The 25,700-nt window shown below is 54.3% G+C and overlaps 5 protein-coding genes across 5 annotated transcripts; 2 read left to right on the top strand and 3 right to left on the bottom strand.

Moving 5' to 3' along the window:
* Nucleotides 1–1,199: 1,199 nt before the first annotated feature.
* On the top strand, nt 1,200–3,751 carry BO97DRAFT_365033 (Zn(II)2Cys6 transcription factor; the record flags this gene model as incomplete). Its single annotated transcript, XM_025692563.1, has 11 exons — nt 1,200–1,272; nt 1,411–1,442; nt 1,499–1,873; nt 1,931–1,949; nt 2,007–2,228; nt 2,303–2,321; nt 2,377–2,632; nt 2,686–2,700; nt 2,753–2,956; nt 3,018–3,487; nt 3,544–3,751. The coding sequence occupies 11 exons, from the start codon at nt 1,200–1,202 to the stop codon at nt 3,731–3,733; spliced, it is 1,875 nt and encodes a 624-aa protein (XP_025553888.1). The 3' UTR covers nt 3,734–3,751.
* Nucleotides 3,752–5,581: 1,830 nt separating this feature from the next.
* On the bottom strand, nt 5,582–7,453 carry BO97DRAFT_469090 (MDR family MFS transporter; the record flags this gene model as incomplete). The annotated part of the gene is made up of 4 exons (XM_025699812.1): nt 5,582–6,265; nt 6,329–6,770; nt 6,839–7,218; nt 7,295–7,453. 4 exons carry the CDS (start codon nt 7,451–7,453, stop codon nt 5,582–5,584), a joined length of 1,665 nt encoding a protein of 554 aa, XP_025553887.1.
* Nucleotides 7,454–7,780: 327 nt separating this feature from the next.
* Nucleotides 7,781–8,849, bottom strand: BO97DRAFT_386621 (NAD(P)/FAD-dependent oxidoreductase; the record flags this gene model as incomplete). Its single annotated transcript, XM_025693543.1, has 2 exons — nt 7,781–8,623; nt 8,691–8,849. The coding sequence occupies 2 exons, from the start codon at nt 8,847–8,849 to the stop codon at nt 7,781–7,783; spliced, it is 1,002 nt and encodes a 333-aa protein (XP_025553886.1).
* Nucleotides 8,850–9,365: 516 nt separating this feature from the next.
* Nucleotides 9,366–24,927, top strand: BO97DRAFT_465346 (acetyl-CoA synthetase-like protein; the record flags this gene model as incomplete). Its single annotated transcript, XM_025699543.1, has 4 exons — nt 9,366–9,773; nt 9,840–13,148; nt 13,205–21,367; nt 21,431–24,927. 4 exons carry the CDS (start codon nt 9,366–9,368, stop codon nt 24,845–24,847), a joined length of 15,297 nt encoding a protein of 5,098 aa, XP_025553885.1. The 3' UTR covers nt 24,848–24,927.
* Nucleotides 24,928–24,948: 21 nt separating this feature from the next.
* BO97DRAFT_422622 (uncharacterized protein) lies at nt 24,949–25,486 on the bottom strand (the record flags this gene model as incomplete). Its single annotated transcript, XM_025696807.1, has 2 exons — nt 24,949–25,237; nt 25,296–25,486. The coding sequence occupies 2 exons, from the start codon at nt 25,484–25,486 to the stop codon at nt 24,949–24,951; spliced, it is 480 nt and encodes a 159-aa protein (XP_025553884.1).
* Between the last annotated feature and the right edge of the window lie 214 nt (nt 25,487–25,700).

Below are 25,700 nucleotides of genomic sequence, written 5' to 3'. Positions count from 1 at the left end.
AGTGCTTTAGTTACTCAAAGTAGAGGATGACTTATATCAATGATTTACTGTAGTTTCTTGAACCCACTTACTTACTTAAAGCAGCTACATGAGTAGCGTGGTTAGTATCTATACAGTAGGGTGTGCCCGGTGATCCAAGCTGCATGGTCAATGTAACATGAGTCTGGGATAATTCCTTTAGTACTTTGATCGGCGCAACACTGAGATTGATAGTCGCTTCAGGGTTTCTCACTTATTGCCCGGGGCACATTTCCGGGTGATTCGCTCGGGGAGAACCCAGGGAACCTGCTCATCACATGTTTTGGGTAATTCTGTGTACGTCTGCGGCAGAGAACAGCTTGACCAAAAGAACATTTCGACCCGTGATGAGATGCACATGAATGTTCTAAATGATAAATTGCCCTCACTGGCGACATGCGTTATACAGCAGACTATTTTCAATGAAACAAGCAAAATATGTACCTGCGAGTCTGGCTGAGCCCGCCACTAGCGCCGGATGGGCACAGCTATGCCCGCCGGTCGATGCGATCAACACCTGTTGTTCTCTCGGCCACTCAATTAGTGCAAGACAATGAGGTTGGCCTCTAGCACCAATCGCATTGGATGGGAAATAGTATCTTGATCATCCGTGATTTACAAGACTGCAGATTTCGGTCGCTATAATTGGAGAAGGGCGATACACTTCTGCAGTGACTGGACCCACTGGATTCAACACGACGAGGCAGGCTGGCCTGCGCGAAACTTAACCCCGCCTTCCCCTCTTTCGGTTGGTCCCGATCAAACATCGCACATACTTGTTTTCTTGCCTTGAGATTGTCCTGTTCTTTGCTTTTTGCCCTCCCACGTCCAATCCCGGACAGACCACTTCAGGGACTTGGAAGGCTTGGGTGATGACACAATGATCGGAGTCCAGGAGCATATGATGCTGATGTTGGATGTGGTGGGGCGAACTCGGCTGAGAATTATCCCTAACATAATCGTGCGGAACCGAATCCCGAGAGGGGAAGCGTGAACAGTCGTAAGCTGAATACTGTCCCACGTCCGCGTGGCAAAGGTACAAGTCAGCTCCCCGAAGGTGATAGTGCCCGCCTTTTATAGGTCTGCCGTTCATCTTTCGATTGCGTCTCTGACGAGCATCTTTGCGTGATCTTGCAGTGGACAGACCACCTGCTTCGCCGAGACGGAGGCCACGGAGCATCATGAATGCAGTCCGCAAGGGTATCACACGACGAAGAGGCGCCTGCGAACCGTGCAAGGCGCGGAAGACTCGATGTCAGTTTCTGGCGTGGTCCCGCCTCCTGCTCTCTTTTGTATCGCTCCTTTTCGACATGGTAAATCTTGGAACGTTGCAAGATAGCGCCACTTCCACGCCTGTGTTATCATGAAGCTGACCAACACTCAACACCATAGGTGATGGCGGGAATCCCTGCATGCACTGTCGGGTAAGTGCCCATCTTGCCCGTCAAGCCTTTTTGTCCACATACCTTCATAGTAACAGAGCAGCTCCCAGAGGAAGGGTAGCTCGTGCACCTATTCCCAAGCGCCTGCATCAACAAGGTCCATCTCCACCCCTTCGCGGCTCAGCCCTGCCTTGAGTTTGTTCGAGCTTGACACAGACCTGCCGATACAGCAGTCAATCAGCCCCCAGGGATGGTTAGATACCATTGCTCCGGGATCTTTGTACCTGTCCTGCTGGGAGCTTCCCGATGTATCATGCAACCCTTGCCCGGACTGGTCGGTTGATGGGTCGATCCCACCAAGTCAATCCAAATCTGAGGCGAGCCCTGCTACCCTTCCTCCCCCTTACGGTGACCCATCAGTGACCAGATCCGACCATGAGCAAAGGGTCGACAGAACCTTCTCTATCCAGATGGTAAGGCCGCCCTAGGTTGTGAGACTAACGTTACAGCCAAAGCTGATTTGTCCACAGCTGCAAAAGGAGTTTCAAAGTACGGAGACCCCTGCAACTTGGAATCCGAACTAGAATGCTCATTGAGGTGAACTAGCTCGCCAACTGACACCGGGCTTCGACATTCCCTCACTTTATTCCTACTCCCCTCTGCTCGACAATGATCAGCCACGTGTCGAAACAGTGAAACGAGCTGTAGACCTTCTCGACTGCGACATTATGGGCGATGGGAAAACATGTGATAGATTGCCTGACTGTCACAAACCATCGCTGGGCCCGATGCTCGATAGTGAACCTCGAATCAGTAGCTACATTCAAGGTACGGACAAGCCAGATCCCAATGGCATTACACTTATGTTGGAGTACAAATGGCATAGAACTGATGACTTACAGCATGTTTTGAATCATCCTGGTTGGTTGGCGGCGGCTTGCGGGGAGCTTCACTGGATCTGGCTAATAGACTTTAGTGCTAGTGTCAAGATGTTCCTAAGTATAGCAAGTGCCCAAGAGTGCGTGGACGCTGTGCTGAAGTCCGACTGCTCAGATCGAGCCACAGTGGTGGTGGCCTATGCCATCCTGGCGTTGGGCTGCTACCTTGTAAGCATACAGTCGGATATCCCAAGGGCCGTGGAAGGCATATCACGGGCCACTGGATATTTTCGACGGGCATTGTCTGAACTGAATCATCTTTCGATGGATAATGCGACCGTCCGGACGCTTCAGGTAAGTGCTTTCCCCTATTGCCCAGGTCAACACACCTAACCGTTCTATCCAAGGGAATCTTGATCATGGTGAACCCCCTGATTAGGAAAGCAGAGGGAACGTGGATTAATCCGTCCGTAGATCATCTTCGCAGACATGTCCGCTCATCGCTCCAAATTCCGTCTTGTTACCCTCGGTGTCCAGTGCGTGCAGGATTTGGGGCTTCACAGCTCTCGACGTCTGCGCCAGATTTGCACCGGGACGGACGAAGAATTGCTCAAGAATGCCTTCTGGGCTCTCTATGCTATTGAAAAGGCCGACGCGATCGACACAGGCCGAGGTTCGGTGAGAGTTCTCCCTCACTTACAAACGAGGGGAAAGACAATTTAATATTCAAGGCTCCCAGATCATGTGCGACAAGTTCACCGACCATTCACCCAGTGAGGTGCTTCAGCACCCAGACGAAGCGCGGTTAATGCTTCAATGCTTGTACGGGCGTCTCTGCGATCGTGTGGTAGATTCGCTTTATAGCCAGGCAGCCCTCCGAGCGACACGAGCTGACATGTGCCGTCAAATTGAAGATGCATATTGCCTGATCAACTCATGGCTAAGGATATTCCAGACATATAACAAATCGCTCGATTTTCCTGAAGGACACTCCTCCTGCCTTGGGGAGCAGGCGGAGGCTGAGACCCATTTGAGCTCCTACTTCCTTACCTTCCTCATTCATGGGAAATGGCTCCACCTCGCGCAGCAGGGACTGGATCCCGAGGAGACAGAGGCATATGAGCGCAGTGAAACACGATGTCTCGCTGCTGCTCGATCGGTCCTGGAACAATGCAGCCAGCAGACCCATGTTCAGATGCTGGCGAACATGTAAGGCGACAGAAATAACCTTCTTGAGACGCCAGACGACTAACGAAGAAGCATAGGAGGTTTTGTTCGCTTCCCAAAATCGCAGCATGCATTCTCGTTCTTACGGGGCAGACATGCGACCGATTGGATGAGGAGCGGATGTACATGCGCATGGCGTGTGGATTTTATAGTCGTCTTGCCATCTTCATGCCGGTCCAGTTGAGCCCACTAATGGAGCTGGTGGATGGGATGGATGCAGCTACGTAGCGATGATCTTGAGACGGGCGGATATCATCTACTGTATAGTCCATGAGCAAGTAACATGACGATGTCGCCACGACAGAACCGATGAATAAAACTGCACAACAGTAGTCTGTCGATCACGACCCATTCTAAAGATGTCACCACGACACGGAGGATGTAAGACCTGCCACTACAGAAAAGTCCTCAAAATCCCACCACTGATAACTTAAAATCAGAGCTGATTTCCGAGTCCTCCCTCTTCTCACCATCGGCTTCGCAACTTACCAGAGCGACCGCACAAACATCGCCTGTGGTCTAACTGGAGGTTTCGCATCGGACCTTGGCATAAGCCAAAACATGATTGATTTAGGAAAACAGCTCATGTTCTTGGGTGTGATTATCTTGGAAATACCGTCCAATGTGGTTTTACAGAAGATGCTGATTTCTACTATCGCCTTCGAAGACATGATCCTATGGTTCTAAATAAGCTCAATCATATATGTACTAGGTCGGACCCCGCCGCTGGATCAGCTCCCAGGGTTTGCATTTTCGGCGTCATTGCCGCACTGCAGGTCTTCATTCGTAAAAAGACTGGTTTCCTACTTACGCGGAGCATACTGGGTCTCGTGGAAGCCGCGTATATCCCGGCTGCTATATTTACTTTGTTGATGTGATATACAAAGGAGGAGTTGACGAAGCGCATTGCAATTTTCTCTTTTGGAATCTTTGGGGGTACTGCAGTCTTGCCGCTACTTGGAGCTGCGTTGCTCAAGTTGGATGGGAAGGGGGGGTTGCATGGGTGGCAGTGGATATTCATACGTGAGATGATATCTCACGAAGACCACCCTGTGAAGGATTACTCGCGTCCATAGTCGAAGGGGCATGGTCTGTCCTCTTAGCCATCGCTTTGTTCGCCCTACTGCCGGAGAGAGAGAGCATTGAACGTGAAAACTTTGATGAAGAGTGCGCCTGAAAATCTGAAGCATGAAACGGGTCCACCCTAAATCACTTCCTGTCAAGGTAGTAAGGGAAACACTCATGAACTACACCAAATGCCCACATTTTCTCGCCACGGCATGTGTCTTCGCAACGTGGAGTCCTCTGACTACGTATAATCCTAGTATCATCATGTCATTGGGGTTCTCTCGTATCCAGGCAAGCGCTCTCGCCGCGATAGGGAGCCTACTGACTTTACCCGTCATTATCTTTTTCGCCTGTCTGAGTGATTGGTCACACTGACGAGGGATGAGTCTTATGCTGGCGATTTCTGTTTATCTCGTCCCCCTTATCCCGCTGAGGGCTTTGGAGGCGCGCGTCGATAGATGGGGACGATTTGGCCTCTGGACGACTGTTAATGGGCTGGTGGTCGGGTATCATCCTCTTCATAATGCTTGGATTCAGGTTAACTGCTCGAATCCTGGGGAGAGGAGCGTTAGTGTGGCGTGAGTTCATTGTTCATGTTTTACATCCTGCGATGATAATCCACCTGGTGGGTAGGATATGTACGTTACTGATGTTTGGGAGATGGAGTTTGTGAATGCTGACCGTGCTTTTCAGTTGTCATGTTTGCCACGGTTGGTCTGATGGCTGGCACGCAGACCTTTCTACATGATGACGGTTTGAATGGTAAGTGGTCATTGGGCAATGCGGGAAGGGAAGATAAATACTCTGACGAGACCGATATAGCTATCCCAAGGGAATACCAATCATGATGATTTTAGCTCTATCCGGGTTAATCTTGGTTGCTATTCAGAGCGCGATATACCGGGGACTATATCGTTCAAGCAGGAGTCGTATTGTCCTGGAGGCCTGATGGATCACCCTTGGAGACCATGGTTTCTACCTTGTCTGCTAGATCCACTAGAGCAGTATCTACAGAACCTCATTCCCTCCGCTCTCAATACTGCCCTGCTCATGCCTGTCCTTTGCCACTGTCTTAACCGACTTCCACTCCGGCACAAACGTGGCCAAAACCGCCAACCCCGCCAACGCAACCGAAATATAGAACGTCCGCACCACAGCCTCATTATACGCGATTAACGCCTCTTTCAAATACATCGCGGGCACAAGTTTCCTAACCTCTGTCGCTCCCGCCGCGGCCACGCTGCGCACATCTACACCTGGAATATTGCTAGCAGTCAATCTCTTCACCAGCTCATGCTGAAACACATTCTGCGCCACAATCAGGAAAACAGCACCGCCCAGCGTCTGATAGAAAATCATCAGCGCTGTACCAATAGGGACGTCTTTGGGGGGCAGCGAAGCCTGCATAGCGAGGACGGTTTGCTGTGCGCCCATGCCAATCCCAGCGCCCATAATGACTTGGTATCCGGCCCATTTTACGGTCCCGGTGTCCGGAGTGAAGGTAGTCATCAGGGCGGCGCCGATGAGCACCAGAATACAGCCCACGATCATAGTGGGAGTGTAGTATCCCATGGCGGAGACTAGGGCACCGCTGAGAATGGAAAAGACGATCAGCGATACGAGCATGGGGAGGTTCATGATTCCCGACCGTACGGCGGAGACGCCTTTGATTACTTGGAACCAGATTGGCAGCTGTTTTGGAACGAAAGTTTGTTAGCGTGAGGAAGCACTAGGTTGATAATGATGAGGACTTGCATAATAAACGAGAATATAAAAGGCAGCTCCAAGCATAGCGCTATACAGGCCGCAGCTCCAGACATTGCGGTTCCCAGCTACCCGAGGTGGGATCATTGCCATTTCCTTCTTCCTGCCCTGCACGATGCAGAAGACTATCAAGGTGGCGCCGAAGATCACGAAAAGGGCGATGATGCGTCCGTTCCTCCAGGGCCATTTTGCCCCACCCCATTCGATGGCGAGGAGGAGGCAGATGATGCTTGCACTGAAGAGTGTGGTGCCTTCGATATCGAGCTGAGCCAGACGTTGTTTCAGTGGGCTACCCTTCATAGCGTCAGGGCGGAAGGTAGGAGAGGGCGCATGGAAGAGGAAAAGAATGACCACAGCGCCGACTCCGCCGAGAGGAAGGTTGATGTAGAAGCACCATCGCCAGGAGACTTTGTCTGTGAAAGCCCCACCCATCCTATGATACATTTCTTCGTCAGTATGCTTCCACTGGAGAGATAGATTGGTAAAAGGGGTATATCGAACAATGGCCCAGCCACCGCTGCAGCACCCTTTAGCCCTCCCAGAATCCCCAACGCTGTTGCCTGAAGCTGCAAAGACATACTTGCAGCAATGAGTAAGATGGTCCCTGAAAGAAGTCCCGCGGCGCCTATTCCTGTGATAGCCCGTCCAAGTATCAAGCCAACCGAGGTGGGAGTTGCCGCCGACACGACGGACCCGATTTCAAAAATGACCAGATTTATCATATAAACCCATTTAATGGAGTACATGGTACAGAGCCGACCGTGGAGGATCTGCGTGGCGCACATGGTCAGTAGATAGACCGAGCTGTACCATCCGATGTCGCTGAGGGAGTGGAAATCGTCGGTGATGACGGGGAGGGCCGGAGCAAGGATCGTGTTGTCCTGCCATAGTATCCGCCCGTTAGCTCTGCATTCGTGCAATCGAGAGTTCCGAAGCAGGATGAAGAATAAAGAATACCAGGGCAACTGCAAACATCACCAGATACAACGCCAACAGTATCGTAATCTGGCACCATTGTGTGGGTGCGCTTGCGTTGGTGGGAGTTTCGTGCACGATTCTCTCGGTGCCACTAGGCCGATCCCCAACACCGGGGGAATTTGCTGCAGAGGCCGACATAATCCGAGGGAAAAAAAAAAAGACCTGGGCTGAACATACGCCGTGGCCTTTTTCTAAATGATCATATACGATGGGGTGATCTGGGGTCTGTGGTCTGTGGAGCGGATATCCGGCCGGACTCGGATCTGCAGCTCGGTCCGGTCCGCAGATGGAAATTAGTTGATGCTCTATCACCGACCGGACCGGAATGGCTTCGCTACATACAACATGAGCTGAAGCCATGGAACAGCTGAAGTCGCAATTTCCCTTTGCTTTATGTTCAGTTTTTCTAATAATGCATGTCACGCCGTACATAAGCAATCCAGGAGATATCCCGATAACACTCTACTACTTTCCCTGAGAATGCTCGACCGTCAACTGCACCGCAACCGCCGAAGCCACAAACGTGGCATTGCTAGCAGCATTGGGAACATCCTTCGCCACGGAGGCATGATCCCCCGCCACAAACACCCCCGGCACCGTGGTCTCCATCGTGACATCCTTCTGCTTGTAAATCCCACTTTCATCCAGCTCCAGCCCCAGCTGGCTGCTCCAATCATTTGTCACGACTGTATCCGGCATATGCATGAGAAACCCCATCTCTACATAGTCGCTAGGATTCTCCTTTCCGTCTGGCTGTCCCAGCCAGACCCGCAGGATATCTCGCGAATCCTCAGCAGCCGAAATAACTCGTTCGAACGAGCGAATCGGGCGAGATTCAATAGTGAATCCTTGCGCCTCTGCGCCCGCTTCTTGTAGAGCGACCGTAGTCTCTTCATTGCCGTGGGTAAACAAGGTTACTTTTTCGGCGAACCGACTGACCATCCGCCCAAGGATCAGGCCCACGGAGGGATTCGCCTGTAGTTGTGAGCTCAATGCTACAAGTAGGCCTGCATTTGGTGCGCCACGCTCTTCATACCCATGGCAGAAAAGGCAGTGGAAGATGAGCTGGCCCCAGTTCTCACTGTATCCCTCAAGAGTTGGCATGATGTCGCGGATTCCCGTGGCGAGAACAAGTTTTGAGCCCTGATATACATTTCCATCTTCATCGGTGACCTCGAAGCGGGTTCCTATGTTGTCGGGGGATAGCTTGCGCGCTTGGCGGATCTCCTTGTTGATGATGGTATTGGTGGTGTATCGATGCAGGAGGGTGTCGTGGATGGCGGCGCGGAAACGTGCAGGTTCCACATGCTAACGGCAACGTAGGAGTAATTAGCATGTTGCATGGCTGGATAGGCAAGAGAATGAGAATAATTACATCGAATCCAAGGACATTGTGCATGTGGGATGTCTGGCGGTTGCGATATTCCTGACTGTCGAACAGCAGTACCGAATGTAGCTTGCGGGATAACGCCAGGGCCGTGGCGAGGCCGGCGGGACCGCCGCCGATGATGAGCACGTCGGCTGTGGGGATCATGCTTCTTTCCTGTTTGCAGTTCCTTTTTTCCTTGAATGCTGCGGACTAAAGTCAAGTAAGCTGATCGACGTCTTGCAGGGTGCGAAAACAAGAGGGGATCGCAGAGTCCGTTAAGTAGGGCTTCAGCCCGGTTTGGGATCTCGGACCGCGGATTACCGTCACGTTACAGTTCCTTCCCCTCTCCACTGTTTTCCGGTGCGATTCCGATGCAACTTCGCTTTTAGCTTTGCATCAATGGAATTCACATTAGCTCGCTGGATGAGTGGAAAGTCTACTCGGCTGCAGATCAGCCGCAGGTCCGGTGCTATTCTGTTTGCTTGTTAATCCCACGGACGCCGGCAGCTGGAAAAACAGTGACCAACGTAAGGGATGAATATATAAAATGCCAACAGGTATTACTATAACATGAGAGGGACCATTCAGTTATCAATTTTCAGTACCCAGTGACATCATCTTTTTTTTTTGATAGCACTTATTCGGTCACGCCTTCCCGTGCAGAGATAGCACTTGCGCAACATGAGTCGCTTTTCCTGCATCTTCCCTACCTTGACGGATGGGTATGTCCCGAATCCAGATAACACTCGTGCCGCAGGTCAGCGAACATACGCGATCGACCTGAGCAGAAGAAACGCCCCAAGCAGTGAGACAGAATCCCACATTCTAGCGGCCTGGGGCCTCGTTCTATACAGCTATGTAGGCACCGACGAAGTGGCTTTTTACGTTGTACCAAAGAGTGGTCCGGACACGACAGCGTTGGCCGAGTTGAAGGTCGAGGGAGACATGTCTCGCCAGGCCCTCACTCACGCTGCCGAGCAATTGTTCCCCACAGGATCCGTGGGTGCCGGTCAGGTCTCCGGGGATACGGCCAATACCATCATCGACTTTGCGAACGATATTGAGTCGTTATTCGTTACACAGACCGAGGTACGCGCGTCGTCACCCTGTATTACAGTGGCCTGGCTGGGCTTGTGGAAACTGACGGGCACCTAGGAGTCCTTCCTATCGTTACATGTTCATGGTGATGAGCAAGGACACGTCTCCCTCTCTCTTACCTACCACCTTTCTCTCTTGACCGACCTGCAGGCAGCAAATGTGGGCACTGCCATGGCCCAGGCGCTGGCCGAGGTAGGGAAAGACGACTGCGACAGGTTAATCAAGGACCTCAATCTTATGAGTCCGACACACCTGGAACACATCTGGAAATTTAATGCCAATGTCCCCGGTACCTGGGAGGAGTGTTTCCACGATGTGATCGAGCGCCACGCCGCGAATCGCCCACACTCCTTGGCGGTCGATGCCTGGGACACGAAGCTCACCTATGCCGACCTCGTAAGGGAGGCAAGTCTGCTCGCCGCGTACCTGCAGCAGCGCGGCGTGCGTCCCGGATCTGTGGTCCCCATTTCGTTCGAACGGTCGGGAGCGGCTCTGGTTGCCATGCTGGCTGTGTCCAAGGCCGGCGGAGCCTTCGTCAGTGTGCCCCCGAACCTGCCTGCTGGACGACTCGACGCTATTCTGGAAGTCATCGAAGCGCCGTTTGTGGTAACTTGGTCGAAGTACGAATCATTCTGGGCTGAACGCCTGCCCACGCTCCCTATCGACAACTATCCCAAACCATCTGCAGACGCGGCGGTAGAAGCTCTCGGCAAGCCAGAAGACCTTTTCTACGTGATTTTCACTAGCGGTTCGACAGGCCGGCCGAAGGGTTGCATGCTGTCCCACTCGAATTGGCTCAACGGCGCTCTTCGCAACGCTCCTAGTTGGAAGTATGGTCCCGAGAGCCGAGTCCTGCAAATGCTGAGCCACACCTTCGACATGAGTCTGCTGGAGATCTGCACCAGTCTGGGATCCGGGGCCTGCGTGTGTGTGCCGCGGACGGAGGAAATTGAAACCAGCGTCTCCGACGCCATCAACCGGTGGCAGGTGAATCATGTTATCATGACACCTTCACTGGCCCGCGCCTTGAGACCCGACGACGTGCCGGGCCTGAAGACAATGTGTTTGGGTGGTGAAGCCTTCCCCAAGGAGATCGTCACCATGTGGTCCGAGCGGATTAATCTGTGGCAGTTCTACGGCCCCAGCGAGTGTTCCATTAACTCGTCGTCGCGGGCAATCACACGGCCCGATGCGGATCCGTTGAATATCGGTCCTCCCAACTCGGCTGCTTGCTGGGTAGTAGATACACAGGACTACAACAAATTGGTTCCCGTCGGCGCTATTGGAGAGCTACTGGTTTCGGGGCCTATTGTCGGCATGGGATATCTCAAGAATCCCGTCAAGACAGCCGAGGCTTTCCTTGACCAAGTTGGATTCGTGGCGAAAGATGATCCCCAATTTGGCGGATTCCGGTTCTACCGGACCGGTGATCTCGTGCGGTGGAACTCGGACGGTACTATCACCTTTTGTGGCCGTGCTGATACGCAAGTCAAGCTCAATGGCCAGCGGCTCGAACTGGCCGAGGTGGAATACCAACTGGGGCTCGAGGCTGGCGTCCAGTACGCCATCGCCATGGCACCTCAAACTGGTCGGTGCAAGAACAACCTGATTGCTATTCTGACCGTCAAAGGCACCAGCACTAGCAACCAGGGTAATGCTGCCGAGATCTCACTGCTGGACCGCCGCGATCCGATTGTCCAGCAGACGGTGAAAAAGCTACGCTCGCAACTTCAGCACGCTTTGCCCCGATACATGGTACCAACCATCTGGGCGTTCGTTGGGCGCATGCCCATGTCACCCTCTGGCAAGATTGACCGCGTACAACTGCGGAACTGGGTGCAGGACATGAGCCAGGAGGCGTTCGACGCAATTACCGGTCGAAGCTTCGAGGCGGAAGACCATGTTCTCGGCCTCAGCCGGCTCGAGCAGGAGATCCAGCTGGCCTGGGCTGAAGCCCTGGGTCTATCCGCCGCTGAGGTAGGCGTGCAGCAGCCATTTGTCGCGCTGGGCGGGGATTCCATCAAGGCCCTCGATGCCGTGGCTAGATGTCGGGCTCGTCAGATCAAGATTAGCATGGTGCATATCCTGTCTTGCGAAGGCGTCCGAGAGGCTGCCTCGCTGGCAAAAGTGCAGGAGACCCCTGCTCAGCAGGTGGCCGAGATGGCGGTGGATTACTCGGATCTGTGGACCCGGCTGTCCACTGACTACGAGCTTGGCAAGCTGGGCATCTCGCAGTTGGAAGAAGTGGAGGATGTCTTCCCCTGCACCACCATGCAAGAGGGCATGTTCCTCGGCCAGATTCGTCGGCCTGGAGCCTACCACATGCGCTTCTTCCACCGCGTGCAGCTGAAGGGTGGTTGCCTGCCTCCCGTCGAACGCATCCAACAGGCCTGGGCAGCCCTTGTCGAGAGACATCCTTCATTACGTACAGTCTTTGTAGATGATCTGTCCCCCGAGGCCATTTACCATTCGGTCGTGTTGCGGTCCGTTCCGATGGAGCTTACAATGCGTGAGGTCCCGCGCGACCTCAACCCCGAAGCCGCTCTCGCTATGTTCACGGAGGAGCTCGTGCCCTTTAGGCCCAATGCCCCATTACACCGCATGCTCTTGTTGACCTGCCGCGGTCGCGTTCCGTATTTTATGCTAGAAATCTCTCACGTCATCATGGACGGCTATGCGTTGTCGGTTTTCCGACGCGAGTTCATCCAGGCCTGCTCCTCCACTGCCCCCCTGCCGCGAGGCCCAGACTACCGCATGTTTGCTAATTACCATCGCACACGGCAAACCGATGAGAGTGCAAAGTATTGGACAGACTACTTAGCCGACTGCACAGGATGTCACATCCCTACTCATGCGGAGGCTGCGCCGACGGATGTTCCCCCTAAGTGGCCTCGGACGCTGCAGCGGCGCGACTTCGGCTTCGACAACAGCGCGGCGTTCCTGCAGCGATGCAAAGAGCGCCAGGTTACACTCGCTTGTGCGATCCGTGCTGCCTGGGCGCTGGTGCTGCGCGCCTACACCCAATCCCAGGATGTTTGCTTCGGCTACGTCTCCTCCGGACGCAACGTGCCGGTGCCCGAGGTCGAAACCATCTTTGGTCTGTGTCTTAGTATGCAGGTCTGCCGCGCAAAGCTAAGCGAGGCGTCCACAATGGCTCGTCTCGCTAGAAAGATCCAGGAGGATTATGTCGCTAGTTTGCCGTTCCAGCACTACCCGTTGGCAGAGGCACAACGCGGTCTCAAGCAAACACGCGGGCAGGGACTGTTCAACACAGCCATCTCCATGGAATGGGTGCCTCCGACAGCGGAGGATGAGAATGCCTTGCTGGATCTGGAGGAGATTCGTGAACAGGATGACCCGACTGAGGTGAGTTCGAAATCCAGCCTCCAGGCTTACCCCTACTGTTGACATATGACTCGTAGTACGACATCGCCATTAGTGTGGATGTCCACGAAGGCCACATCAAACTGGGCTTCCTCTACTGGCCCAATTTGACCGACTTCGAGATCGCCCACCTAGCCGAGGCCCTGCAGGGTGCCCTGAACTGCTTCGCCTTCCAGCCCGACGAGGCCCTCGACTCTCTCACACTACTGCAGGCCAGTGACTTTTGCTCCACCCTGGGTGACAGGTCTACCATGCTGCCTCTGGAAGCCGTCCGCGGCAACGTGATGTCGATGATTGACGGCTGGGTGACCCGCCAGCCGGAAAGCGCTGCCATCGACGGCTGGGATGGATCCTTGAGCTACAAGAAACTGCACGAGCAATCCTCCTGGGTGGCTCACAATCTTCTTCATCAGGGCGTACAGCCGGGCGACCGCGTCTTGGTGTGTGCAGACCGGTCGAGTCGCACCGTTGCCACCATTCTAGGCCTCGTTCGGGCAGGATGCGTGCTGGTGCTTTCGACTCCGACGGACCCGGAGAAGCGCCTGCAATGGCTGGCACAAAAGTGCAATGCCGCCCTTGTCGTTGCCGATCCTGCATACGAGAAGCGCTTCGCGACTGCTGGTCCCCGTGTACTTTCAACAACCTCCGTTTGCGTCCCCGCAGCCTGGGACTACGAGTTCCCAGCTCTGGACGAACAGGACCTGGTCAGCATTCTCTTCACCTCCGGCAGCACTGGCACCCCGAAAGGCACCTTGATGGACCATGGTGCACTCGCGACCAGCGTGCTCCTGGGCCATGGCCGCACGTTACGCTTCTCACGCCACACCCGCATGCTGCATTTCGCCTCGCTGACTTTCGACGCCGCCCTGGCGGAGATCTTCACTACCTTGGCACATGGTGGGTGTATCTGCGTGCCGTGCGAGGAAGACCGTCTCTCTGACGTCCCCGGTTGTATCTCCCGCTTTGCGGTCAACACCGCTATGCTGACCCCCTCCGTCGGGCGGCTGCTGGATCCCGGGGCGCTGCCAACGCTGAAGGCCCTGGTCATGATCGGCGAACCGATGTCCCGGCTGGATGTGGAGCGGTTCGCACCCGTGCTTGACCTGTACAACGGTGCAGGACCTACGGAAACATCAATCATGGTTACCATTGCCGGACCGATGAAACCTACTGATGATCCAGTGAATCTGGGCTATCCTGTGACCGGCGTCAGGTTGTGGGTGACTGAGGCTGAGAACCCGAATCGCCTGGCTCCGTTGGGAGCAGTAGGGGAGTTGATTGTCGAAGGCCGCTTGGTCACTCGTGGCTACCTGGATGACCCATCACGCACGCAGGAGGCCTTCCTTACCAGTTTGCCATGGCTTCCGTCCCAGCATGCCTTGTACCGAACAGGTGATTTGGTTCGTTACGCTGACGATGGCAGTCTACGGTATATGGGTCGGAAGGACACGCAGGTCAAGTTGCGCGGACAGCGCATTGAGTTGCAGGAGGTCGAGTATCATCTGCGAAAGATCTTGCCGCAGGCACAGGTTGTAGTGGAGATGGTCGTTCCGGAGGGGAAGATGCGTGCTCAAGCAAGCCTGGTAGCATTTGTTAGTGGTCTGACGGCGGCAGATGTTGAGTCGTCTTCGGCGTGCAATTTTGAGGAGTCGATGCCTATGTCACAAATTGTCTTTCCTAGGAGTGCCCTCCAAACGCTTGAGGAAGCCCTGCCTCGCCATATGATCCCGTCGGTGTATTACGCCCTGGACACGATTCCACTCTCAATCAACGGCAAGGTAGATCGGCGACGACTGCGTGAGATGGGTGCCGCACTGCTGGCATCCAGTGCCGCTCATAAAGGCGCCGTTGATGAGATGAGCGAGCCCGTCAAATGGACGGCAGCTTCGGAGCTGGAGAGGACACTCTCGGAGCTGTGGGCTGCAACACTCGAACTGGAGGCTGAGGCAATCCATTGCGATGATAGCTTCTTTGAATTAGGCGGCGACTCTGTCTCTGCCATGAAGTTGGTGGCCATGGCTCGGGATCAATTCAAGCTGTCGTTGAGCGTTCCTCAGATGTTCAGATATCCAACCATTCGTCAGCTTGCCGCGGAATTTGGTGAGCCCGCTGGGCAGTCAGCAAGCTCAGCTTCGTCCACGACGGAGGAAGGCTTTACATTCAGCACGCCAGACGATTCCTCCACTAATGACGGAGTCGACGACGACTTCTTACAGCTGGCCACCGCCCAGCTGGCCCAGCTGGCGCGAGAAAAGGGAAAGAAGGTGGATATTGCTTCTCTTCTGAAGCAGCTGCAGGGCAGTTCATCTTCCTCCAAGACCCCGTCCGGGTCTTCCTCTTCATCATCCTCATCATCCAGGAAGAAGAAGTCAGCCAGGGTGGTATCCCCAGTCAAAGTACCTGCGCCTGTCCCCGTGCCATTTTCTTTGCTGGATGGTGGCGCGGACGTTGTGGAGAAGGTTTGTGTATACGCCGTGGACCAGTGCAAGATTCCACACGAGGATATTGAAGATATATATCCCGCCACAGCTCTACAGGAGGGGATGATGGCGCTGATGGCCAGGACACCCGGGGTTTATACAACAACATTGACATGTGAGCTTCCTGAGCAGGTCGACTTCGCACGGCTGCACGCCGCGTGGGATAAGACTGCCGAAGCGCATCCAATTTTGCGGACGCGGATTATCCTGACCGACAACAACACGGCAATGCAGGTTGTGCAGCGTGCCAAAGAGCTTCCATGGGACACGTATTATCTTCAGGATGGCGACATCCTCCCAGACCTAACGTCGAACATGACCCTTGGATCTCCCCTTCTGCGCCTGGCTGAGATTCACCGGCAAGACCAGCCTCGGATGCTGATGGTGGCCATCCATCACGCTCTCTATGACGGATGGTCGATGCCACTGCTAAAACAGGCAGTTGAGGATGTCTATCATGGTCGGCCCTTGCAGTCACAGCCCTTCACCCCATTCATTAACTACCTGAATGCGGGAAAACCGGCGGCACAGGCCTTCTGGACCGCTCACCTAGACAGCTTCGCAGGAGGTGTCTTCCCTACTTTGCCCAGCATCGACCACCATGTCCAGCTGACGGAACGTCGCACCCGCTCACTGACCGTGCCAGCAGCGCTCCCCGGATCCCAGTATACTTTGGCGACGAAGATCCAAACAGCTTGGGCCGTGACGGTTTCGCGATATGCAGAGGCTGAGGACATTGTCTTTGGTACTGTGAGTACCGGTCGTTCGGCACCTGTGCCGGCGATTGATCGCATGGTCGGTCCCACCATCACGACTGTGCCTGTTCGCATCTCGCTCAGTGACCAAGCAGAGCGTGTCATCTCACTGCTGCAGAGGGTCCAAGAGGATGGCTGGAACAGGATGGATCATGAACACCTGGGTCTCCAGCACATCCGCCGTCTCGGTGAATCTTGTGCAGCAACTTGTAGCCTCCAGACGCTGTTAGTAATTCAGCCTCGTGAACAACCCCGCGCCAAATCTGGCTCAACCTTACTTGCAGGATTGCAAGACGTGGCAGAACTCGAGGGCGTGGATACGTACCCGTTAATGTTGGTGTGCGAGCCTGATGGTGCCAGTCTGCATTTAACTGCCATGTTTGATCCAGCTGTTCTGGACGAAGTCATGTTGGGCCGGATGCTCGCACATTGGGAGCTCATTCTCACCCAACTGTGGAGCGAACCGGATATGGCAGTGATGGAACTTGATGCCTTATCGCACAGTGACAGGCAGACCCTGGTACGATGGAATGCCGGCGAAAGAGTTGCTGATGGATGTGCCCATGATGCGGTGCATGAGTGGAGTGTCCGCACTCCTCATGCACCCGCTGTCTGTGCCTGGGATGGTGAATGGACCTACGAGGAGCTAGAGAAGTGCTCTTCTCTCATAGTCCGTCAGATCCTGGCACATGGTGTCTCCTCCGGAGACTTTGTTGCTCTTTACCACGAAAAATCCAGGTGGGCGGCGGCCGGAATCCTCGCGGTGTTCAAAGCCGGCGGCATTCTGGTTACCCTTGACCCGGCCCATCCCAAGGACAGAATCAAGGATATCGTGTATCAAGCACGGCCGCGACTCATCCTGACCTCCCAGTCTCTCCTCGGTGAGGCTCGAGAGCTTGAGGTCCCAGTCCTGAGTGTATCATTCGCAGCATCACAGCAAACGCCCGAAGAATGCTCCCCTCTACCCATCGTAAGCTCCACCCAAGCTGCATACGCTCCTTTTACCTCCGGTTCGACAGGTCGACCAAAGGGAATAGTACTGGATCATCGGGGTCTGGCTGCTTCAACTGCATCAGTAGCTCATGCCTGCCTACTCCGCCCAGCATCCCGGGTTCTTCATTTTGCTAGCTTCGCCTTTGACGCTAGTATGATGGAACACCTGATAGCATGGCACGCTGGTGGCTGTCTCTGTATCCCCGATGAAACCGCAAGGCAGACGGATCTGGCCAGCTGTATCCGGGACTTCGAGATTACTTGGGCCTTTCTCACACCTTCATGTCTCCGACTAATCACCCCCGATGATGTTCAGTCCCTTGAAGCCCTGGGACTAGGTGGGGAGTCCATGACGTCCGAGGATATCTCCATCTGGGGTCCGCGGCTCCGCCAGATCGTCCAACTATACGGTCCGGCAGAGTGTTGCATTGTGGCCGCGTTGACAGAAGTGACAAAACCATCGGAGAATAGGTTGATAGGGAGACCCAACGCCTGTCGATGCTGGGTAGTTGACCCGCAGAACCCAGATCGTCTGGCGCCCCTAGGCGCTGTCGGAGAGCTGGTAATTGAGGGAATCACTGTCGGCTGGGGCTATATTGACGATCCCGAGCGAACCACTCAAGCATTTATACGACCTCCTACATGGCTCCAAACACTGTATCCGAATAGCCAACAGCCAGGGCGCCTCTATCGGACGGGAGATCTCGTGCGGTATGCTGGTGCAGATGGCAAGCTGACCTTTATCGGGCGAAGAGACGGTCAGCTCAAGCTTCACGGACAACGTATAGAGTTGGCTGATGTCGAAGCTCACCTCCGTCCCCTAATGCCTGGCACGCAGAAGATCGTTGTCGAGATGGTTCACAGTGCGGACAACCAGCACCCCCTTTTGGCTGCCTTTGTGGAAGAACCATTGGCGTCACAAAACCCATCGGAGCAAGAGGTTGGTCTATTGCACCCAAGTCAAACCCAATGTGCCCTGGACGTCAAGGCCATCGATAGTGTGCTGTCTCGAATGGTTCCCCAATACATGATTCCCAGCATGTATCTACATATCTCCCGTCTACCCCTAAGTGCATCTGGAAAGCTCAATCGTCGCCACTTGCGTGAGATTGTAGCAGAGTTTCCACGCCAGAGACTTAACGAATACGCTGCTGGATCAGGCCTCACGGTCCCCGACCGGCCGGTAACAGCTCAGGAGCGCGAAATGCAGGCTATCTGGGCGCGAGTATTGTCACTTGATCCGGACACAATCGGAATCAACGAAGACTTTTTCCGCATCGGAGGCGACTCCATTTCCGGGATGCAGGTTGCCACGAAATGCAATGCGGCAGGCATGCATATCACCGGTGCCGATCTCTTCCGACACCGTACCATCGAGCAACTGATGCGCCATCTTAGTGCTACCAGAAAGAGTGGCTGCGCGTCAATCTCACTACCTGCCGAGCCGGTGGGCGAGTGGGTTGCTCTCGCCCCTATCCAGCAACTCTTCTTCGAAATCGCCCCACAGGGTCCGAATCACTTCAACCAGAGCCTGCTCCTTCGCACTGGCCGCCGGGTCAGTGTAGAGGAACTCGCCGGAGGCCTAGATATTCTCGTTGAGCGGCATTCTATGCTACGCGCAAGATTCTGTCGCGATGATTCCGGCCAGTGGTCCCAGCAGGTACGGTCGCTGGGTTCATATCCTGCTAGTGCCTTCTACCGGTTGGCCACACACAACCAGGTCGCTCCTCAGTCGCTGCCGACCCTTCTTACTGCGTCTCAGTTGGCACTGTCGATTCAGGAGGGGCCGCTATTAGCCGTTGATCTGGTAGATTTGGCGGATGGTGCTCAGCTCGTCTACCTGGTCGCCCATCATCTCATTATTGACCTTGTCTCGTGGCGCATCTTGCACGGAGAGCTGGAGGAATACCTGCAGACAGGCTCCCTTGCTTCCGCTACAGGCTCGGTCTCCTTCTTGACCTGGAGTCGAGCACAGGCTGAATACAGCGCCAATCACCTCACGCCCACACGTGCTCTACCTGACTTTCAGGAAGCAAACGATGGCTTCGATGCCCCGAAGTACTGGGGAATTTCTTCCGAGTCGAACACATTCGGGCAGACATCCAGTTCCAGATTCACCTTAGACCGGACTGTGACCGACCAACTCTTCGGCAGCGCTAACAACGTGCTTGATACTCGACCAGTTGAAATCTTGCAAGCCGCCCTCTGGTACTCTTTCACTCGATCTCTGACCGACCGTCCTGGTCCAAGCATCTATGTTGAAGGTCATGGGCGAGAGCCATGGACTGAATCCATCGACCTCTCGAGAACGGTGGGCTGGTTTACAACCATGTCTCCTCTGGTGTCCGCTCCGTGGGATAGTCTATCACGGACAAGGATGCGGGACTTCCTCGATGCCCTCAGCTATATCAAGGACCAGCGCCGACGCATTCCAGCTAACGGATGGGCTTACTTCACCTCGCGCTACCTGAACGACGAAGGAAAGGTCGCGTATGGGCGCATGAAGTCGGTCGTGGAAATTATGTTTAACTACATGGGCCAGTATCAGGAGATGAATCGGGAGGACGCCATACTACAGCTGGCCGGCGATGACATCCAGTCCGGCACCGGTGCTGCAGACATTGCCGGCAACGTACCACGTTTTTCGTTAATCGATGTCAGCGCATTCACTGCGAACGGGTGCCTAACCTTCGAGTTTATATTCCCTGAATCGATGCAGCAGGACGCTCGACTGAAACAGTGGTTCAAAGAATGTGAACGTACTCTCATCGTCGCTGCGAGTACACTATCAACTGAGAGCCCCCGCAAGACGTTGACCGACTTTCCCCTTATGCCTGCGCTCACCTACGACCAACTGAACCAGTGCCTTGATCAGACGCTGCCATCGATGGGTCTGTGCGCCCGAGATGTCGTGAACATCTATCCCTGCTCTTCCGTGCAACAGGGAATGTTGTTGGCCCAGCTGCGCGATCAGCAGGCATATCAGCAACGGTTAAGGTTCCAGGTTAACTCTCGCGGGCCAACAGATCGACTTACATTGGAAAGGGTGAAGGACGCTTGGACAGAAGTGATCAACCGACATGACATCCTCCGTACTCTCCTTCTCCCAGTTTCGGATTACAACCACCTGGACCAGGTAGTCATGGCCCCTGGCAGCCTTCAGCACCTGGTTCGGATGAACGCGATGGATGCCAATCCCACGCAGGGCCTCCCTCACTCGATTAACATCACCAGCGACTCAACTGGCACCGTAATCTGTGAGTGGAATGTCAGCCATGCCTTGGTCGATGCCATGTCGATAGCTGTCATTCAACGGGAGGTCAATCAGGCGTTGCAAGGTTCGCTGGGACAGCATCAAAATCTCCCGCGATACGCAGATTACGTCCAATGGCTTTCTCTGCAGGACAACACCGAGACGCAGGCGTACTGGCAAAATTACCTCGAGGGAGTGGAGCCATGTCTCTTTCCAAAACTGACGTCTTTGCCAGACAAAGTCAATCCGGAAGGTACCATTTCTGCCATTCGTGCCACCTGGACTCGCGATGCTCGAATGCACGACCTATGCCAGAAGCACGGGATCACATTGACAAATCTATTCCACATGATCTGGGCCCTTGTGCTCGGCGCCTATGTAGGCACTGATGAGGTTTGCTTCGGTTATACTACCCTTGGTCGAGATGTGCCGGTCGACGGGGTTGAGAAGATGGTCGGCCCTTTAGTCAATGTCGTTGCCACGATCGTCCAGCTTCAAGAGGACGATTCGATCTTGAATGCACTCCTCACCCATCAAACCCATCTCACCAATAGTCTTCAACATCAGCACTATGCGTTGGCAGACTTGTATGCCTCTTCAGGCCTGGTCGGCTCTCGGCTGTTTAACACTATCGTATCTTTGCAAGATATGTCTCACTTCGATGCTCCAGACGAGCAGCCGACCTGGCTCGAAATGCTGCCTGCAAATGATGTCTCAGAGGTGTGTCCCAGAGCTCTAGTCTAAGAAAATACCCGTCTTCTTTGGAGTTAACCTTTACTACAGTACGATGTGGCCCTCAATATCGGTGTCGATCAATCGTCCATTCAACTGGTCTGCAGCTACCGAACACTATCGCTGTCTGCGGTGCAGGCCGACGCGCTACTGCGAACTGCCTCCCATGTGCTGAGTGAGATGCTGAGGGACCCCACGCAGCGGTTTTCGGAGCTTGAGGTGATCAGCCCTGAGTGTAAAGAGCAACTCATGAAATGGAACGCTGCCATGCCAGCCCCGACCGAGGAATACATCCATGAGAAGATTCAGGGCCAATGCCGTCTCCACGCTTCCCGAGAAGCGGTTTGCGCCTGGGACGGCATTTTTACCTACGCTGAAGTCGATGACCTGTCGTCACGTCTCGCAGCACGGCTCATTAGGATGGGGGTTACCTCCGAGCACATCATACCAATCTATGCACCCAAATCCCGATGGACGGTCATCGCCATTCTAGGCGTTCTAAAATCTGGGGCTGCCTTCACACTTCTGGAAACATCACATCCGATGGCTCGACTGCAGGTGATATGCCACGAGATCAAGGCTGATATGATAATTGCACCAGCATCGCATGCCGGTCCAGCGGCCAATTTGGCTCCTATCATAGTCGGGCTCGACCGCATCACGTCCATGAGCCCCCAAACATCCGATCTCTTACCAACCGTGGGTATGCCACCAGCCGCAGAAGCTCTCGCCTATCTCATCTTCACTTCAGGCTCCACAGGAAACCCCAAGGGGGTTATGGTCACCCATCAGAATTTGTGCAGTAATGCGTCGATCATGACAACATCTGTTAATATGATGTCCGACAGCAGGGTGCTACAGTTTGCATCCCATGCATTCGATGGGTGTCTTTGGGAAATACTGGGTCCGCTATTTGCAGGTGCTTGTCTGATCATCCCGTCCGAGTCGGAGAGCCAGGAAGACCTGGCTGGTTGCATAGAGCGCATGGTCGTCACTTGGGCATTCCTAACCCCTTCTGTCGCAAGGATTTTGAAGCCGGAGACCCTTCCCAGCCTCCGTGTCTTAACCCTGGGCGGCGAGCCGATAGCGGCCTCGGATTTGGATATGTGGCGGGGACACGTCCAGGTGGTGTGTGCCTATGGCCCAACCGAAACCACCATTCTGGCCAGCACGACCTCGCCCTCCACCTTCCCCACGGATGGCAGGGACATTGGCGTGCCAACCGGTAGCTCCCTTTGGATCGTCGACAAGCGGAATTATCTCAAGCTGGCGCCTCTTGGAGCCACAGGCGAGCTGTTGATTGAGGGCCCCAATGTGAGCCAAGGATATCTGGGGGATCCAGAGAAAACCAACGAAGCCTTCCCAGTCGCTCCACGCTGGCTGTCACAGCTCCGACAGTCGCCTACCAGGATCTACCGAACCGGTGACTTGGTTCGCTTCGACACATCTACGGGCACCATTCGCTTCGTCGGACGCAAGGATAACCAGATCAAGTTCCACGGGCAGCGCATCGAGCTTGGTGAAATTGAACACCATGCTCAGCAGGCCTTTTCGAATTCCAGCACCGTCATCGTCGATTTGATTACCCCTGCACAGCCTCAACGACCATACATCGTTGCTTTCGTACATCAGCCGGATACAAAGACTGCAACCGCCGATCCCATCGACGCCATCCTGCTTCCTCCGTCCGAATCCTTCCGAGCAGAGGCTCTGGGAGCGCAGAACCACATGCACAAACGACTCCCGCACTACATGGTCCCAACAGTCTTTCTTCCCCTGCAGTGGCTTCCTTTATCAGGCACTGGAAAAGCCGACCGCAAGCGCCTCCGACAATGTGCACTGGCTCTGCCCAGCCCTGACCTTGATGCGTACCGCGCCACAGCCTTGATGAAGCGTATGCCTTCCACCGCAGCGGAGCGCAAAATGCAAGAATTGGTTGCAACTGTTCTTGGGAGGGGCGTATCGGAGATCGGCATGGATGACAGCTTTTTCTATCTAGGAGGTGACTCCGTACAAGCAATGCGGCTGGTGGCTGAGGGTCGTCATCAAGGTCTTGCCCTCTCCCTTCGAGCAATCTTTGACGCTCCGCGTCTGGGTGACCTTGCTTATCGGACAACCAACCTGGTCAAAGTGAACCAGCCAATCCAGGCCACATCGCCTGTCACCTTACGTGATGAATGCAACCATATAGAGACAATAGTTGCAACTCACCCCATCAAGAAGACTGACGTGGTTGACGTCCTTCCCACAACCTCCTTCCAGCGCCACTGGCTAGACATACAGTTGATGAGCTACATTGTGGTCGACATACCAGGCCCTATCGACCCGGAACGTCTCCTTACGGCCATGCAGCGTGTCGTGGAGGCGCACCCAATTCTCCGAGCCTCCTTCGTGCCTTATGAAGACACCACCATGCAAGTTATCCTCCGCACCCGGGTGGCCATGACCGCTGCCGACCTGTCCACCACTACCGTCGAAGACATTTGCCGCCAGGATGAAGATGCCCCAATGATTCTAGGAACGCCATATATGCGCGTCATCCTAGCAAGCCAAGGCGACGTCGGCCATAAACTAATCATGAGGCTTTCTCACGCCCAATACGATGCCGTCTCACTCTCCCTTCTCATGAATGATCTGAGGCATGCATACGCAAACGAGACTCGTCCATTCCCGTCATCCCACTCCCCTCCGTTCACCGACTACATTACCTACCAGCAAACTCTGAGAGCCGACCCCACAGCGACCACATTCTGGCATAGTCTCCTCCAAGACGTGCCAATCACCTGTCTTAACCTCCAGCCAGCCGAGACCTCAACCAGCAATGGGACTCCGATAACGCGTACTCGCGATATTAACATCTCTCCCTTCCCATCACTCCCCAACGGTATCACCATAGCCACCGCAGTCAAAGCAGCTTGGTCCCTGGTCCTGGCCCAGAAGACTGATTCTCTTGCCGTGATATTCGGGCAGGTCGTTCATGGTCGGGGCATTGCGCTTCCTGGGGTCGAGGGAATCGTTGGTCCCTGTGCTAATATTACGCCCGTTGTTGCACGCCTGGGTCGTCAGACTGCAGGATTGGAGCTAATGCAAACATTGCAAGACCAACACCGCTCTGCTATGCCATACGAGACGGTCGATCTGGATGACGCGCTGGCGTATAGTAAGGATTCGCAGGCCAGGCGGAAAGGGTTGCAAACAATCGTGCAGCATCAGAATAACGTGGTGGTCGATGATATGGAGTTGTCACTTGGAGAGGTGAAGTGTGGGGTAGATGTGAGGGCAGTGGATCATGTACCACGAGAGGTATGGATTTATTCATCTGTTGATGAGAAGAGGCCGCGGATCTTGGAGGTGAAGATCATGTCGTCGACTTTGGTGCTGAATGAGGAGGTTGCGGAGGAGTTGATGGATTTGCTTATAGAGAAGATTGTGGGGTTGTTCAGGGATCCTGAGGGCGTGTGTGTTTGATTGAGCTTTGTCACGGAGTGACAGTAGGATTGAGACTGTTGTAGATAGTTTGCTGAATGGACATGAAGTGAAGATCCGTCTATTCCCCGTCCCTTCCCTGACTATATACCAACCCTAATAGACCCGGGCTTGGGCTTCAGCAGCTTAATGACCTGCTTGGCCAGCTTCACCTGGGTGTCCCAGTCGAAGAGGTGGAAGAACGAGGCTGCGTTGATCATGTCTACTTTCTCCCCGAGATACTGGAACAGTTCGCTGCGGTCGTTGAAGATGTCGCTGGTGATGAGTTGGCATGCGAGGGTGTCACAATCGGCCAGGAGGTCGTATCCCAATTCAATGAATTCGGAGTAGAGGTCTGAGCCGTAATAAAGATTGGGAGGCTCCTTGGTGGACCTTCTTGGATCAGTGACTGTGCTGGGAGATTGTGGGTTGCAATGGTGGGGGGAAATACAAGCTGTCTGATGTCTGGGCCCATGGCGCATCCCAGATCCAGGCAGATGTCCGAGGTGTCCTTCGAGCGGGAGAGGATCTCAGGATCCGCGGAAGAATTGCAAATGGAGATTTCGAGAAACCGGAAGGAACCGATACATGGATAGGGGCACTAGAGGGCAGGGGAATATGTGATGAATCACGTTCACTCATGAGGTTTCCTAGACTGATCGCCACATTTACTGTGTAGGAAGCATGTTGCCGACCGGGCTGCCATGATTGCTTTGATCTTGATGGGTAACGTAACGCCAAGGTTCCGCAACTCGGATATTACCGGTCGCATAAAGATATGAGAAAGTCATCGCGAAACAGTTAGACGGTATTGCCGGGGTGGAACTGCAGGCTATAAGGATAATGTGGTTAAAAG

The sequence above is a fragment of the Aspergillus homomorphus genome, assembly GCF_003184865.1.
Source record: "Aspergillus homomorphus CBS 101889 unplaced genomic scaffold BO97scaffold_8, whole genome shotgun sequence".
Classification (NCBI taxonomy): Eukaryota; Fungi; Ascomycota; class Eurotiomycetes; order Eurotiales; family Aspergillaceae; genus Aspergillus; species Aspergillus homomorphus.
This window is presented reverse-complemented; position numbering and strand designations above follow the sequence as displayed.